This window comes from Castor canadensis, chromosome 3 (assembly GCF_047511655.1).
Source record: "Castor canadensis chromosome 3, mCasCan1.hap1v2, whole genome shotgun sequence".
Classification (NCBI taxonomy): Eukaryota; Metazoa; Chordata; class Mammalia; order Rodentia; family Castoridae; genus Castor; species Castor canadensis.
In genome coordinates this window covers 41471010-41486642 of record NC_133388.1, presented here as the reverse complement: position 1 = coordinate 41486642, position 15633 = coordinate 41471010, and the positions used below count along the sequence as shown (strand labels likewise).

The window sequence follows — 15633 nt, the reverse complement described above, 5'->3', positions numbered from 1 at the left end:
TTCCTGTGCTGAGTAGTTATCTCCCAGAAAACTTGAGCAGCCCAGAATGAGATGAATTTTCATAGGAGGAAAAAAGAGAATCATCAGACTTGAGGATCATGGAACACAAAGCATAAAGGCTTTTCTTCATAACCTTGAAATCGTCTTAAAATTGGTTAATTCATTCTAAATTTATTGGAGTTGAAGGCAACTATTAAAATATAAATTCCTCAGGGAGGGGGTGGGGGTAGTGGGGGAGAAATGACCCAAGCATTGAATGCACATATGAATAATAAAAAAAATTTTTAAAGTATAAATTTCTCTAATGAGATTTTAGACTCTCCCTTATTTTCATTATTAGACACCTGAGATCATTACTGTATCAATTTCTTTTCTAAGTACCAAAGGACTAAAGTTTTAGTAGGTGAAAAGGTAGAACAAAGTGCTCCTTATTCCCAAAATGACTATGATACTAGAAGCAGAGTATGTCTTAAGATTCCCATCCTTTACTTTCTTTCTTTTTGGGGGGCAATATTGGGGTTTGAACTCAGGGCCTTGAGCTTGTTAGGCAGACACTCTGCCACTTAAGCCACATCTCCAGCCCTCAGTTATTATTCTTACCATCTTATGAATCTCAGTCTCCATACCTCTCACCCTGGGAAAAGTTGAGGATCAAGCCTATGACCCTGTACATGCTGGGCAAGTACTTTATCACTGACCTGTAACCCCACTCCCTGTGCCCTATTAAAAACAACTTAATGAGTTTCACTCATATTGCCCCCAAGAAACAAGCTACCGTGCAGGCCCAAGTATATACCCTGAAGAATGAAGCTATAAATCTTTCAATATTGGTTCAAGTACCATCTGCTCCAAGATTTCCCTGATTGCTGCAAAGTGAGGGTACCCTCTCTTCCCCTAGCTTTTATAGTTGCTATGTATGGTCTGACTGTATCTCCTGAAATTCATGTTGGAACTTAATTGCATATGACATAATTAAGAGATAGGGTCTTTAGGAAGTGATTAAGTCATTAGGGCCCTTATAAAAAGACTTCATTGGACTCCAGGTGTGGTTAAAAATGGTAGAGTGCCTCCTTTGCAAGCACAAAGCCCTCAGTTCAAATCCAAGTCCCATCAAAAAAACAAACGGAAAACAGGCTTCAGGAAGAGGATTTGTTTTCTTCTCTCTGCTGTTTTTCCTACTATGTGTGGATGCAGCAAGAAGGCTGTCATCAGACACCAAATGCCTTTGCTTTACCTTAGGATACTTGCCATCTAGAATTGTCAGAAATGTGTTTCTGTTCCTTATAAATTAACCAGTCTTTGATGTTTTGTTATAGCAGCACAAATGGACTAAGAAATCACATATTCACATATGATTTATACTTTCATCATTAGCCCCCCTCCCTCCCCACCCCCTGTGGGATTTGGGATTGAATTCAGGGCTTCATGCTTGCAAAGCAGGTCTTCTACTGCTTAAGCCACACTTCCATTCCATTTTACTCTGGTTATTTTGGAGGTGGGATCTTGAAAACTATTCCCCTGGGCTGGCCTCGAACTATAATCTTCCTGATCTCAGTTCCCCAAATAGCTAGGATTACAGGCGTTATCTTAGCTCTTTCAATGTTGTATTATGTAAAACTTTCACCTTCCCTGCTATATAAAAGGTACTTAACAGTGGGATCTTTTTTTTTCTTTGTTTTCTTTCTTTTTATTTATTTATTAGCATATCATAGTTGTACTGGAGGCATATTGTGACCTTTACAAAAGTGTTTACAATACATCTTCATTAAGATTAACCCCCTCCATCTTTCTCTATTATCCCTTCTCCCTCCTTCTCAGGTCTCATTGTTCCATTTTCATACATGAATACATAATATTTCCACCATATTTGCCCTCCTTTACCCTTTTCTTATGCCCTCCCCCCTCTCACTGATACCAATTCCTGGATAGGACTTGTTTTGCTGTCCTGTTCTCTATTTTTTAAAAAAGACATTTTTGTTTGTTTAAAATGGCTATACAGGGAGTTTCATTATGACATATATATATTCTCCCCAGAATTTGTTATTATCTCATCCTATAGATTGAACAACTAAAGAATTCCACTGGGGGGAAAAACTTAATATACAATTAACTTATATAGGTGTTAGTACTGTTCACCTAAACTAATCTTAGGAAAAGACAATAAAAATGTATTTTAAAATATAGAAATATGACATGATTATTGTATTTTTAGGTTTGTACATGACTATTCTATTTTTTACACACTCATAAGTTATACCATGCTATACCTCATTCAGTAGAAAGTAAAAGCATAAATTTTTACCACATCAAGAACAAGAGAAAATCCCAGATCCAATTCCCAGAATACACCTGAATTATCTAGTATAGGAGGCCATCTTGAACAATTTGCCAGTGGAATGGAATGTTTGCACATCAAACAAGTTGTTGCCAGGTAGATGCATCACAGAGTTCCAATGCAGGAAGAGGCTTCTCAAAGTGATACAGTTTGTGTGTGGGTCTTTATTTCCCTAATTCATGAAGTGAAAACACTAAGTAATTTCATCAAGCATTAAAGTGATCCTATTAAAAGTGAGCATTCCAACAACCACACCTTTTGTGACATTATTAGAATAGGTCAAATGTTTGAACATCTATCTATCATCTATCTTTTTTATCTAATTTCATCAAGAGAGAAGTATCTTCAGAGGATGGGAAATGATTCTATCTGCTATTCCTAAAGCAAAAGATGATTTGCCTGGAAAACTGAGAAAGTATGAACCTATTATGTATTCTTGATACCAAAGCAGTCAGGAATATCCCTCAAATATCATTCTTCAAAGAATACTGATGTCTTGATCTTGGCTCATGTTTTGAATTAATCAAGGGTAGAGCCTAAGCATAATTTTTTTCTTTGGCAGTACTGAGGTTTGAACTCAGGGCCTCACACTTACTAGTAGGTGCTCTACCACTGGAGCCACTCCACCAGCCCCATAAATATTTTTTAAAAGCTATACCAGCCATTCAAATGTGAATTTAGGGCTGAGGATGACTGCTTACTGTCTTCATTTATATATGATAAGAAATGAGACAGGGAGAAATTAAGATTCATAGGAATGAAAGTAAAACATAAACAAGAATGAGGAGTATTTTTGCCTCTACCAGATTTCTTAAATCATACTCCCTTGGATTGGGGTTGTAGCTCAATGGTAGAGCACTTTTCTACCATGAACAGAGACCCTGGGTTCAATCCCTTGCACTGGCCAAAACAGCAACAAAAAAAGTATGAAAACTGTTACATGTCTGTACATATATATCTACTGTTTCTTTAACAAGTAGATCCATTATGATGCAGGTTTTATTGTTTAAGTATTGAAATTAATGTCATGTTAGGGGCTGGAGGTTTAGCTCAAGTGGTAGGAGACCTGCTTAGCAAGGACCCAGTACTGTCAAGAAAAAAAATAGTTAATGTTGCAATTAATACTCATATATATATCTTTGTGTATGTGAACGTTACTATAAGATAAATCCCTAGAATTACAAAATCAAAAGAAGTACACATTTAAAAATTTTTTTGAGGTAGGATACAAGTAGCCCAGACTGGTCTTGAACTGGAGATCCTCCAGCCTCAGCCTTTGGAGTGCTGAAATTATAGGCATGTACCACCCTGCCCAGCCACATTTAAATTTTTGATATTATCAAATTACCTCTCGAAAAGGTTGTAAAAATGGAAACTTGGTAAAAAAAAAAAAAAGAGCCTCAAAAAAAAATCAAATACCTAGGTGTAAACCTAACAAAAGATGTGAATGACCTCTACAAGGAAAACTATAAACTTCTGAAGAAAGAAATTGAGGAAAGTGGAGAGATCTCTCATGCTCATGGATTGGTAGAATCAACATAGTAAAAATGTCGATACTCCCCAAAGTAATCTACATGTTTAATGCAATTCCCATCAAAATTCCAATGACATTCATTAAAGAGATTGAAAAATCTACCGTTAAATTTATATGGAAACACAAGAGGCCATGAATAGCCAAGGCAATACTCAGTCAAAAGAACAATGCAGGAGGTATCATGATACCTGACTTCAAACTATACTACAAAGCAATAACAATAAAAACAGCATGGTACTGGCACAAAAACAGACATGAAGACCAGTGGAACAGAATAGAGGACCCAGATATGAAGCCACACAACTATAACCAACTTGTCTTTGACAAAGGAGCTAAAAATATACGATGGAGAAATAGCAGCCTCTTCAACAAAAACTGCTGGGAAAACTGGTTAGCAGTCTGCAAAAAGCTGAAACTAGATCCATGTATATCACCCTATACCAATATTAACTCAAAATGGATCAAGGATCTTAATATCAGACCACAAACTCTAAAGTTGATACAGGAAAGAGTAGGAAACACTCTGGAGTTAGTAGGTATAGGTAAGAACTTTCTCAATGAAACCCCAGCAGCACAGCAACTAAGAGATAGCATAGATAAATGGGACCTCATAAAACTAAAAAGCTTCTGTTCATCAAAAGAAATGGTCTCTAAACTGAAGAGAACACCCACAGAGTGGGAGAAAATATTTGCCAGCTACACATCAGACAAAGGACTGATAACCAGAATATATAGGGAACTTAAAAAACTCAATTCACCCAAAACTAATGAACCAATAAAGAAATGGGCAAGTGAACTAAACAGAACTTTCTCAAAAGAAGAAATTCAAATGGCCAAAAAACACATGAAAAAATGCTCACCATCTCTAGCAATAAAGGAAATACAAATTAAAACCACACTAAGATTTTACCTCACCCCTGTTAGAATAGCCATCATCAGCAACACCACCAACAGCAGGTGTTGGCGAGGATGCAAGGAAAAAGGAACCCTCTTACACTGTTGGTGGGAATGTAGACTAGCACAACCACTCTGGAAAAAAATTTGGAGGCTACTTAAAAAGCTAAACATTGATCTTCCAGCAATCCCACTCTTGGGGATATACCCAAAAGAATGTGACACAGGTTACTCCAGAGGCACCTGCACACCCATGTTTATTGCGGCACTATTCACAATAGCCAAGTTATGGAAACAGCCAAAATGCCCCACTACCGATGAATGGATTAAGAAAATATGGTATTTATACACAATGGAATACTACTCAGCCATGAAGAAGAACGAAATGTTACCATTCGCTGGTAAATGGATGGAACTGGAGAACATTATTCTGAGTGAGGTTAGCCTGGCCCAAAAGACCAAAAATCATATGTTCTCCCTCATATGTGGACATTAGATCAAGGGCAAACACAACAAGGGGATTGGACTATGAGCACACGATATAGTGAGAGCACACAAGGGAGGGGTGAGGATAGGTAAGACACCTAAAAAACTAGCTAGCATTTGTTGCCCTCAGCACAGAGAAACTAAAGCAGATACCTTAAAAGCAACTGAGGCCAATAGGAGAAGGGGACCAGGAACTAGAGAAAAGGTTAGATCAAAAAGAATTAACCTAGAAGGTAACACACACGCACAGGAAATCAATGTGAGTCAATGCCCTGTATAGCTATCCTTATCTCAACCAGCAAAAACCCTTGTTCCTTCCTATTATTGCTTATACTCTCTCTACAACAAAATTAGAAATAAGGGCAAAATAGTTTCTGCTGGGTATTGGGGGGGGTAGAGGGAGGGGGTGGAGTGGGTGATAAGGGAGGGGGTGGGGGCAGGGGGGAGAAATGACCCAAGCCTTGTATGCACATATGAATAAAAAAAAAGATACACATTTTTAAATTAAATTTTTAAAAAAATTTATTTTATTCATATGTGCATATAATGTTTGGGTCATTTCTTCCCCCTTCCCCCCGCCCCCTCAACCACCCCACTCCCTCCCTTTCCCCCCTACCCCCTCACTTCCAGGCAGAAACTATTTTGCCCTTATCTCTAATTTTGTTGTAGAGAGAGTATAAGCGGTAATAGGAAGGACCAAGAGTTTTTGCTAGTTGAGATAAGGATAGCTATACAGGGAGTTGACTCGCATTGCTTTCCTATACGTGTGTGTTACCTTCTAAATTAATTCTTTTCAAACTAACCTTTTCTCTAGTTCCTGGTCCCCTTCTCCTATTGGCCTTTGTCGCTTTAAAGTATCTGCCTTAGTTTCTCTGTGTTGAGGGCAACAAGTGCTTTCTAGTTTTTTAGGTGTCTTACCTATCCTCATACCTCCCTTGTGTGCTCTCACTATATCGTGTGATCAAAGTCCAATCCCATTGTTGTGTTTGCCCTTGATCTAATGTCCACATATGAGGGAGAACATATGATTTTTGGTCTTTTGGGCCAGGCTAACCTCACTCAGAATAATGTTCTCCAGTTCCATCCATTTACCAGCGAATGGTAACATTTCATTCTTCTTCATGGCTGAGTAGTATTCCATTGTGTATAAATACCATATTTTCTTAATCCATTCATCGGTAGTGGGGCATCTTGGCTGTTTCCATAACTTGGCTATTGTGAATAGTGCCGCAATAAACATGGGTGTGCAGGTGCCTCTGGAGTAACCTGTGTCACATTCTTTTGGGTATATCCCCAAGAGTGGTATTGCTGGTAGATCAATGTTTAGCTTTTTAAGTAGCCTCCAAATTTTTTTCCAGAGTGGTTGTACTAGTTTATATTCCCACCAGCAGTGTAAGAGGGTTCCTTCTCTCCCCACCCCGCACCCGGCATCCTCACCAATACCTGTTGTTAGTGGTGTTGCTGATGATGGCTATTCTAACAGGGGAGGATACACACTTTTTGATGGCAACTGCCATTATAAGTATTTAAATATTTTGTCTTTCTATTATCCATGAAATGGTCATTTCTATCTTTACCTTACTTGACCAGTTTCTAATATTTGACAGAATTAATTACTCTTCTTTCCACGAAATGCATTCTTCATTTGTCTTCTGAGACAGAATGCTCTTGTGGTTTTCACCTGGACCTTCCTTTTCAGTCTTTCCTCCTGGTTCTTCATCTACTTTAATTCTAAATATGGAAATATTCTAGGAATTTGATGTGTAAGAGGCATGTAAAAACATCTAAACTTAATTAGTGGTCTTTCCCCGAAAACCTGGTCCTTCTACAGGAAAGTAAAATGGCAATTCCATCTGCCCAGTTGCTCAGACCAAATACTTGCTTTCTCTCTTAATTCTTCATTCAGGTTTCTCTCAAGTCAGATTCCCAGAGAAACTTCTCTTACTACACTTCTAAACCATCGCTTGGGCTGGGGATGTGGTTCAGTGGTAGTGCTAACCTAACCTGTGTGAGGCTCTGTGTTCAATCTCTAGCACTGCAAAAAAACTAATTAAAAAAATACACAAAACAACAAAACAGTCTCTCTCCTTCCCCTCTATCACCATCTATCTTCTTAGCTTGCCAGTTTTTAAGAAACAGCTTGTCTTTGGGGCTATAGCTCAGTGGTACAGGGCTTTTTGTTTAGTATGTAGTAGGCCCTTGGTTCCCCGTAGCACTGCAAATAAATTAAAAAAAAAAGCATGTCTTGGCCAGGTACTGTGGTTCAAGCCTGTAATCGTAGCTACTTGAGAGGTGCAGATTGGAAGGATCAGGGTTGAAGGCTTATCCTGGTAAAAAATTAGAGAGACCCCCATCTCAACCAATGAAAACTGGCATGGTGGAATGTACGTGTCATCCAGCTACACAGAATCTCCGTTCAGTCTGGCCTGGGCATAAAACAAGACCTAGCTCAAAAATAACCAAAGCAAAAAGGCCTGGGGGTGGGGGGGCATGGCGTAAGTGGTTAGGGCCTCCCTAGCCCTGAGTTCAACCACCAGTTCTGGTAAAATAAACACATAAATAAATACAAAACAGCCCGTCTTCCCCTCTAACATTGCGCTTCTTGAATTGATCATAGTCTCTCCCCGGGAATGAGCTGAGGACAGGAAGAGTCCAGCAGGGTACTTCTAGCATCCATAGCCCCGTTGTTGGCACAGTGGCTGTTCATCAGTTATTTGCTCAAGGAGTGACTGAATCGCCCAGGTCATTCACAGCTGCAAGCCAGTCTGTTGGGATGGCAAAGGCAATCGATTTAGAAATGAGGCATACAGGTTTGGGGCCTCTCCCAGCCTGGGCGTTGACAAGCTATCCTTTGGTCCATTTCCCCATCTGTAAAATGGGACTTGGGCATCTCTCTCAACAGGCGAAACAGCTGAGACGGTCAAAAAACGGTCTCGTCACGTAAGACATGAAAGATTCACTACCTGCAATTTATTAGCAATTTTGTTCGATTTTCCTAGTTTCATTCGTTCAGGTAAAACACAATATGAGGGTATGTGTTCAGAGATCCTTATTTACGATTATATTATTATGTCTTTGTATGTATTAATGTATTCAAGTGTACAAACTTCAGATGCTAAAATACAGAGTGGCGGTACAGCGCAGTGGAGTACCCATATTTAGCATGCAGGAGGCCCCGGGTTCGATCCCCAGCACCGCGAAGTTACAGGAGCCACCCCGACCCTCAGAATTAGAACCGCTGGGCCCCGACCCCAGTCTGGCGGCGCCGGTGTGAGAGAAACTCAGAAGCCGTCCCACATGCTTCAAAATATATCGGCTGTCAACATAGCGTTTCTTCCAGCTCCCGTGAGGAGCGGCCAAAACGCGCGAAACAAAGCCTGCGCTGTCAGAAACGTGCATCCAAAGACCCGAGGGATAGCGGAAAGGCTTTTTCCGCGCCCGAGAGCCTTCCCGCGCGGTTCGCCCCGGCTCCGCCCCCCATCTCCGCGCCCTGATTGGCTGCAATAGAAGGCGGGTCCTTTCCACCAGCCAATCATTTCCGCCAACTAGTCACCTTTTTTTTTTTTTCTTGGTCTTCTTGCTCTTCTGCTCTGGCAATCCCCTCACCCCTCCGCTCTAAGTCAGCTGAGGGAACAGCTCCTTCCGGATCGCGCGCGCACCGTCTCAGCCGCAGTGCGCAGGCGTAGTAGCACGTTTTTCCCCAGGGCAGTCGCTAAACACGTGTGTTGGGCTGCACGCGCGGCCGCAGAGGGAGTGGAACTTCGGTTTTGTCGGTGTCGGTCGTGGGCAGCAGAGTAATAAAGGCCATGGCGCCGGCGGAAATCCTGAACGGGAAGGTGGTCTCCGCGTAAGCACCTGTCATTGTTGTTGGGCTGCTGTTGAGGGCCCTGAGCAGGGCGTACAGGTCCCCACGGACCCAGTTTTTGCGGGAGGGACGCGTGTAGGAGTCAGGTCGTCTGGGTGGGGAGGGAGGACATCGACTGGCCCCTAACACTTGAAAACCAGTCTCCTGCAGCAGGAGAAATACTCCCGGGGCCCTGGGTTTGCCGATGTGGCTGCTCAGGTGCCTATGCTTTGGGGCCAAGCCCTGGCCTGACTATAATCCCCAAAAGTGCAGCTGCTGGCAACCTTCTGCAGGGAGATGGTCTGGTTGGAGCTCTTTGTAGAGCCACCGTTAGAACTCGAAATCCTTTCTCTCCCCTTCCTTTATTAACGTGGAAATGTAGATTGTGACAAGGTTGGACAAGGTTGATTGGTGACAGAGGGTCTCTTTCCAGTCCATAGCATTTTCCATTATACCAGAGTCTAACTTTTCCTTTCTCTTCAGTCTCGTGCTTCTCTTTAACACCCATCGCTGTCCTGGCCCTAAAGTTATTTATTGTTTTTGTTTGGCTCCTGAGACCTGACAGTATTCCACATTTCACTTGACCTCTGCCTGTTCCATTCCTGCATCCCTGCAGATCTGATCCTTAACTCGTGGGTATGGTTGCCACATTTACTCCCAGGAAGTAATATCTGCCTTTTTTTTTTCTTTTGTACGAGGAGGATACAGGGGGTTGAACCCAGGGCATTGTGCATACACAGAGGGAAGGATGTATTCTGTGTGACCCTACTGAATGTTGTCTTAGGACCTTTGGCATCACCATTTATTTAGTAACTGCTGTGGCTGGCAACAGTAATTGTCCTGTAACTCCTAACTTTGTAACTAGAGGTTTTTGAGTGAGTTAGAAAGTCACAGGTGGTGAAATCTCCCCTGGGGGGCAAAGTGACTGATTCCTGGCAGGTAGAGAAGGTGAACAAAGATGGAGAGATAGGGAGAGGTAGAGAATCTTGCACATCGCTGAGAAATAACCCCAGATTTTTGGACTAGAAATAGCAATACTTAATTCATAAGTGTTAAACTTTTTTTCTAGATAGGGTCTCTCGTTTTTGTCCTGGACTACCTTGGACGGTGATCCTCCTACCTATGCCTCCTCCATGGCTAGTGTGGATACCACCACTGGACTTATTTGTTGAGGGGGGTGGGTCTCACTAACTTTTTGCCCTTGCTGACCTTGAGCCACAATCTTTCTGATCTCTGCCTCTGGAATATCTGGGATTTCAGACATACCACGATGACCAGTTTCTTTTTTTTTTTTTTTAAATAAACTTTATTGTGTATATTTGAGATTTACAACATGATATAATGAATTCATTACTGTAATGAAGAAATTTAATACATCTTTCATAGGGTTTTTTTTGACAAGAATTTGGAGATTACTTAACAAAAATCACTACTACAGTATTATTTTGTGGTCCTCCTGTTGCACATTAGGCACTAGACTTGTTCATCCCACTTATCTGGTACTTTGTATTCTTTAACATACATCTTCTGGTTTCCACCTGTCTCCATGTTTTACTCTGTAACTGTGTGTGTGTGTGTGTGTGTGTGTGTGTGTGTGTGTGTGTATTCCCACATACAAATGATATTATGCAATATTTTTCTTATAGTATCTGACTTACTTCACTAAGCATGATCACCTCTAGGTCAATCCATATCGTGGCAAGTGGCAGGATTTCCTTTTTTAAGGCTAATAACCCGTGGTGTGTATGTCTATGTTTTCTTTATCCATTTGTCTGTTGACAGACCTTTAGGTAGGTTGTTTCCATATCTTGGCTGTTGTGCATGATGCTTGAAGGTGGGAGTGTAGACATCTTTACAAGGTGGGGATTTCATCTCTTTGGGTTATGTAGCTAGGAGAGGGATTGTGGATCATGTGGTAGTACTAATTTAATTTAAGGAACCTCCATACTTTCTTTAATGGCTGTACTAATTCACATTCCCACCACAGTGTACTAGTATTCCCTATCTTTGGTAATCGACATCCTAAGGGATGTGAGGTGATGTCTTGTGGTGGTTTTTAATTTGCTTTTCCCTAATGATTAAGGCTTTTGAATATTTTTTCATGTACATGTTAGCTATTTTTGTATCTTTGTTTGAGTCTTTTCAACATGTTGCTTGCTAAACTGCATTGTTTCTCTTCCTGCCTCAGCCTCCTAAGTGCTGGGATTACAGGTGTTTACCACCACACCTATACCACTATCATAGAATTATCCTGACTTGTCACAGTAAAGTAGTTTTGCCTGGTTTTGAACTTTGTATTAATGCATTATGCAGTGTAAGTCTTTTGTGTCTGGCTTCTTTTAGTCAGCATTGTGTTTATGAGATTATTCTGTGTTGCACGTATAGTTATTCACTCTCACTGCTGCAGTGCATTCTGTCACATGCACCTGTTTATTTATCCATGGACATTTGGGTTTTCAGTTTTTGGTGTTTTGAGTAGTGCTGCTATGAACATTCTTTTATGTGTCTTTTGGTGGAACATGATAATACACACATTTCTTTTGTATGTATATTTAAGAAAAGAATTGTAAGATAATAGAACTATATGATTGGTTTGGGTAGATATTCTCAATCTTTCAAAGGTTGTTTTACCATCTAACCCTCAAAAGGAACTTTTGAAAAATATCAATGGTTGGTGCCCATTCCATGCTGATTTAATAGGATTTGCTAGCAGTAAGCTATAGGATTCAATGAAAAAAAAATTAAAGCTCGTTGTATGATTCTAATACATCTTGAAGGTTGGGACCACTTATATAAATCCAGTTCTTTTACCAGGCATGGTGGTTATTCCTTGTAATCCCAGTACTCTGGAGGCTAAGTCAGGAGAATCATGAGTTTGAAGATACCCTGGGCTGTGTAGTGAGACCCTGTCTTAAAAAGCCAAAAAAGCTTGAAAAAAAAAAAAAAAAAAAAGCCAAAAAAGGGTGGAGTGGCACAAGCGGTAAGAGCACCTGCCTAGCAAGCAGGGCCTCTTACCACTTGAGCCATTCCACCAGCCCTAGATCCACTTCTCATCATTGAAGATGGGGTGTCAATAATTGGCTATAGTTACCAAGAGCATTTCTGGAAAAATATCGTCCCAAGTACTGGAAGAGTTTCTCTTTCTCTGCATCTTGCTCAGAAGTTACCATAGCTAACCTTTCACCTTGTCCTGTTAATGAACAGCCAGTTCCTATCAGTGCAACAATTCGTAAAAGAGCATTAATACTTAAAATGAAAGAAAGACTAAGGTCCTTTGTGCTTACAGAGATCTTTTTTTTTTTCCTTCTATTTTCACTCTTTATTTATTTTTTTAAAATCCAGGGCCTTGCTCCTGTTAAGCAAGTGTTTACACCTGTTAGGCAAGTGCTCTGCACTGAGCCACAGCCCGGCCCCAAGATTTTTCTTTAATGTGCTCCCGAGTTGGCTCTTTTGGACACAGCTGTACTTTGGCACTTGACCTTCCTGGAGAACTTGACTCTAGGAGCTGATATTCATTGTTCCCAATCCTGCAGAACAGGAGCCCTAGAAGGGAAGATGGCCTGCCTGGCTCACAGGGTAGCACAGTCCTAGCCGCTCAGTGCTGAGGCTGCAGCAGGCAGCTGCCCCTTGGGCCATGGGCTGGGGGGGGGGGCGGGGTATTCTGAATAAGTGAGCAGGTTAGGCTGCAAGTGGAGGCTTTGGCAAGGTGTCCCCACCTTTCCTCTTGCTGGTCCAAGGACTCTGTAGAGAGGAAAGCTAAATGAATTTCCATTGCAGCCAGGGATCCTGGTGTCTGCAGGAAAGGGCCCCTTAGTCTCCAGGTTTGCACATCAGCTCCCTTAGCTGCCACCAACTTTTGGAACTCTTCTGGGAACAAATTTACAGGGCCCAGGTGCCCTGGGCAGTTTCTTCCTCTCAATCAATCATGTTCCCAAAATACAGCATTTAAATTGTAAAAATTTCTTCCTTGGAGGGTGAAAGGGAAAGATAGCTCATAAGTTTCATAGTCACAGTTTTCCAATCCAGTTCCCAGCATCCCATTCTGCAGATCAGGAAATAATTAAGCCAGAAAAGTAATGCAATTTGGCCAAGGGTTGCTAGGCTGTATTATGACTGGGGCTCAACTAGGACCAAGGTCTAATTATGCTTACCCTGCACATGGTGGTTTTCACTCTGTCAGCCACTGACTACTGAATAAAAAGAAATTTCATAAACTCATATTTCTTGCTTCCTTTTTTTTCTCTTGTCAGTACTGGGATTGAACCTAAGGCCTTACAGTTGCCTAGCAAGTGCTCTACCACTTAAATCTTGTCCCCAGTCCTTTTGTTTTTAGTTTGTTTTTCACATGGGGTCCAGCAGAACTTTTGCCCCAGTTGACTGCAAACTCTTGATTCTCCTACTTCTACCTCCTGAGTAGGTGAGACTATAGGCATGGACCATCTTGCCTGGCTTGTTTTTAAGATGGGGTCTCACCAACTTTTGTATTGTGCTGGTCTCAAACTGCTGTCCTATCTTTGCTTCCTATCTAGTGAGGATTATAGATATGAGCTACCATGCCTGGCCCCAACTCACTTGTTTTTTTATAGCTGTCTTCCTCTCACTGCCATTTTCCCACTCTGTCAAAAATGCCATCTCAGACTTTGACCTATATTTATCTTTACTCTTTCTTTATATCTTCCTGGAATCCAGGGCATCAACAAAGTTCAGCATTCCACATTTCTTCTCTGATTACTCTTATGGGAAATCCTGATGGATCGATTTGCTAAATTATTCTCTTGGAAGTAATGCTCCTAGTTTCTCCCTTCCAGGGAGTTTATAACGTTGCAGCCTGAACTTAACAAGTGGAGTATCTGAGGAGGGTTAGAGGCAAGTATGTGTCCTTTTGAATATTTACTCACTTAACTCAGTATCTTTGTGTTTCCTGTATGCCAGGTGATCTTCAAAGTTCTGAGACCTACAGCAACCAAACAGCCCAAATCTCTACCCTCACAGAGTTTGCTGACTGATGGGTATAGATAGATGAGGTGATGAGAAGTGCCAAAGAGAAACACAGACTTTCTGTGGCATGGGAGTTGCAGTTTTAAATATGGAAGTTAAGGTCATATTCTTTGTAAAAGTGATGGGAAGGAGGGGCTGTAAGCCTGTTAATGTTATGAAGAAAAAGGCTCCTGACAAAAACAGCCAGAGGGCTGGTGGAGTGACTCAAGTGCTGGCTTGGGGCCCTAAGTTCAAATCCCATTACACACAAACAAAAATGCAGCCTGGGCCTTTGACCTCACCATTTCGTAAATGACTGCCCTGGGGTCGATGGGGATGGCCCTGAGGGAGGACTGTGAGTGGAGGATTTTGGTGTTGAAACTCACCCTGGGCAGGAGTATGAGTCATTCAAAGGGAGCCGGCTGTGACAGCCCTTGTATGAATCCCATGGTGTGTTTCGGGCCAGCATGGGTGCCATACTGTGACACTGTCTCAAAAAAAAAAAAGCAAGTTGGGGAGTGGTTAGGGAGGTGATTATACAAAGGGAGAGCAGAGTGTATGTAAGTGTTGGAAGAACTGCCCTTGTTTGCCTTTTTAGATGAGAAAGGGTTGATTGTTCATGTGTGCCTTTCAAAGTGGGGTCTTCTGTTTTATGTGATTTGTTCAGCTCTCCTTCACTACAGTTAAGCCTGCAGTCTCCAGTAGGAGCCTTTTTTTTGACTAATTCTCCTTTCTGAAAAGACTGGTGGTGAAAAAGACCGGTGGTTTGCCACTTGGCAGGCAGAGTAGGTGCTCTGAGTTTTTGTTGGTTGAGCGCAGGCAAGTTGGATACATTTGTAAGTTGCCTGTAGGTGGTAGGCAGCCCTGGAGCCTAAAAACTGTGCTGTTCCTTCCTCTGTGGATCAGTGGGTACTTTAGTTTACCTCTTTGCTTCATCATCTGTATATTGGGGTAGTAATGACACCTAAGTCACAGTTAAAATTAAATGAGGTATCACTTATAAGGCATTTAGAGCACTCCTGGCATACAGTGAGTCTTAATAAATAGGTGCTTGGAAAAATACTTTCTGAATAAACAAAGATGTTTGTGTTTATCTGGGCTGTACATGGGAACTGGTACGTTTTAATCTTGAGCCTTAAAATTAGAATTTATCCTAGTGATCAAAGATCAAGATGGAATCTTGGGTATACATTCAGCTACAGGGCTAGAAGAATTATTTCTATAAAAAGAATTTGCTGAACATAGTGAAGGGCAGTCTTTTTGACCACAGAGTTAACATTGATTAGCTTTTCCTTTGCCCTGTAGATCTGTTCTTTGTCCTGTAGGTTTTATATTTAAAAAAATTACCTGAGCTGGCAACTGGTGGCTCATGCCTGTAATCCTAGCAACTCAGGAGGCAGAGATCAGGAGGATTGCGGTTCGAAGTCAGCCCGAGCAAATAGTTCGAGAGACCCTATCTTGAAAATACCCAGCACACATAAATAAGGGCTGGCGGAGTGGCTCAAGTGATAGAGTGCCTACCTAACAAGTATGAGGCCCTGAATTTAATCCCAGTACTGCCAA

The 15633-nt window shown here is 41.5% G+C and overlaps 2 protein-coding genes across 2 annotated transcripts in view; one reads left to right on the top strand and one right to left on the bottom strand.

Annotated features, from left to right (window-relative positions):
* LOC141421555 (uncharacterized) overlaps positions 1-15633 on the bottom strand; it is a 122182-nt gene that overhangs the window by 39047 nt on the left and 67502 nt on the right. The window lies entirely within an intron of this gene.
* The window catches only part of Mthfd1 (methylenetetrahydrofolate dehydrogenase, cyclohydrolase and formyltetrahydrofolate synthetase 1), a 68642-nt gene continuing 61854 nt past the window's right edge, over positions 8846-15633 (top strand). Inside the window, exon 1 of the mRNA XM_020170907.2 lies at positions 8846-9096. Within this exon, the coding sequence (XP_020026496.2) occupies positions 9056-9096 (41 nt within the window). The 5' untranslated portion in view covers positions 8846-9055. The remainder of the gene's footprint in view (positions 9097-15633) is intronic.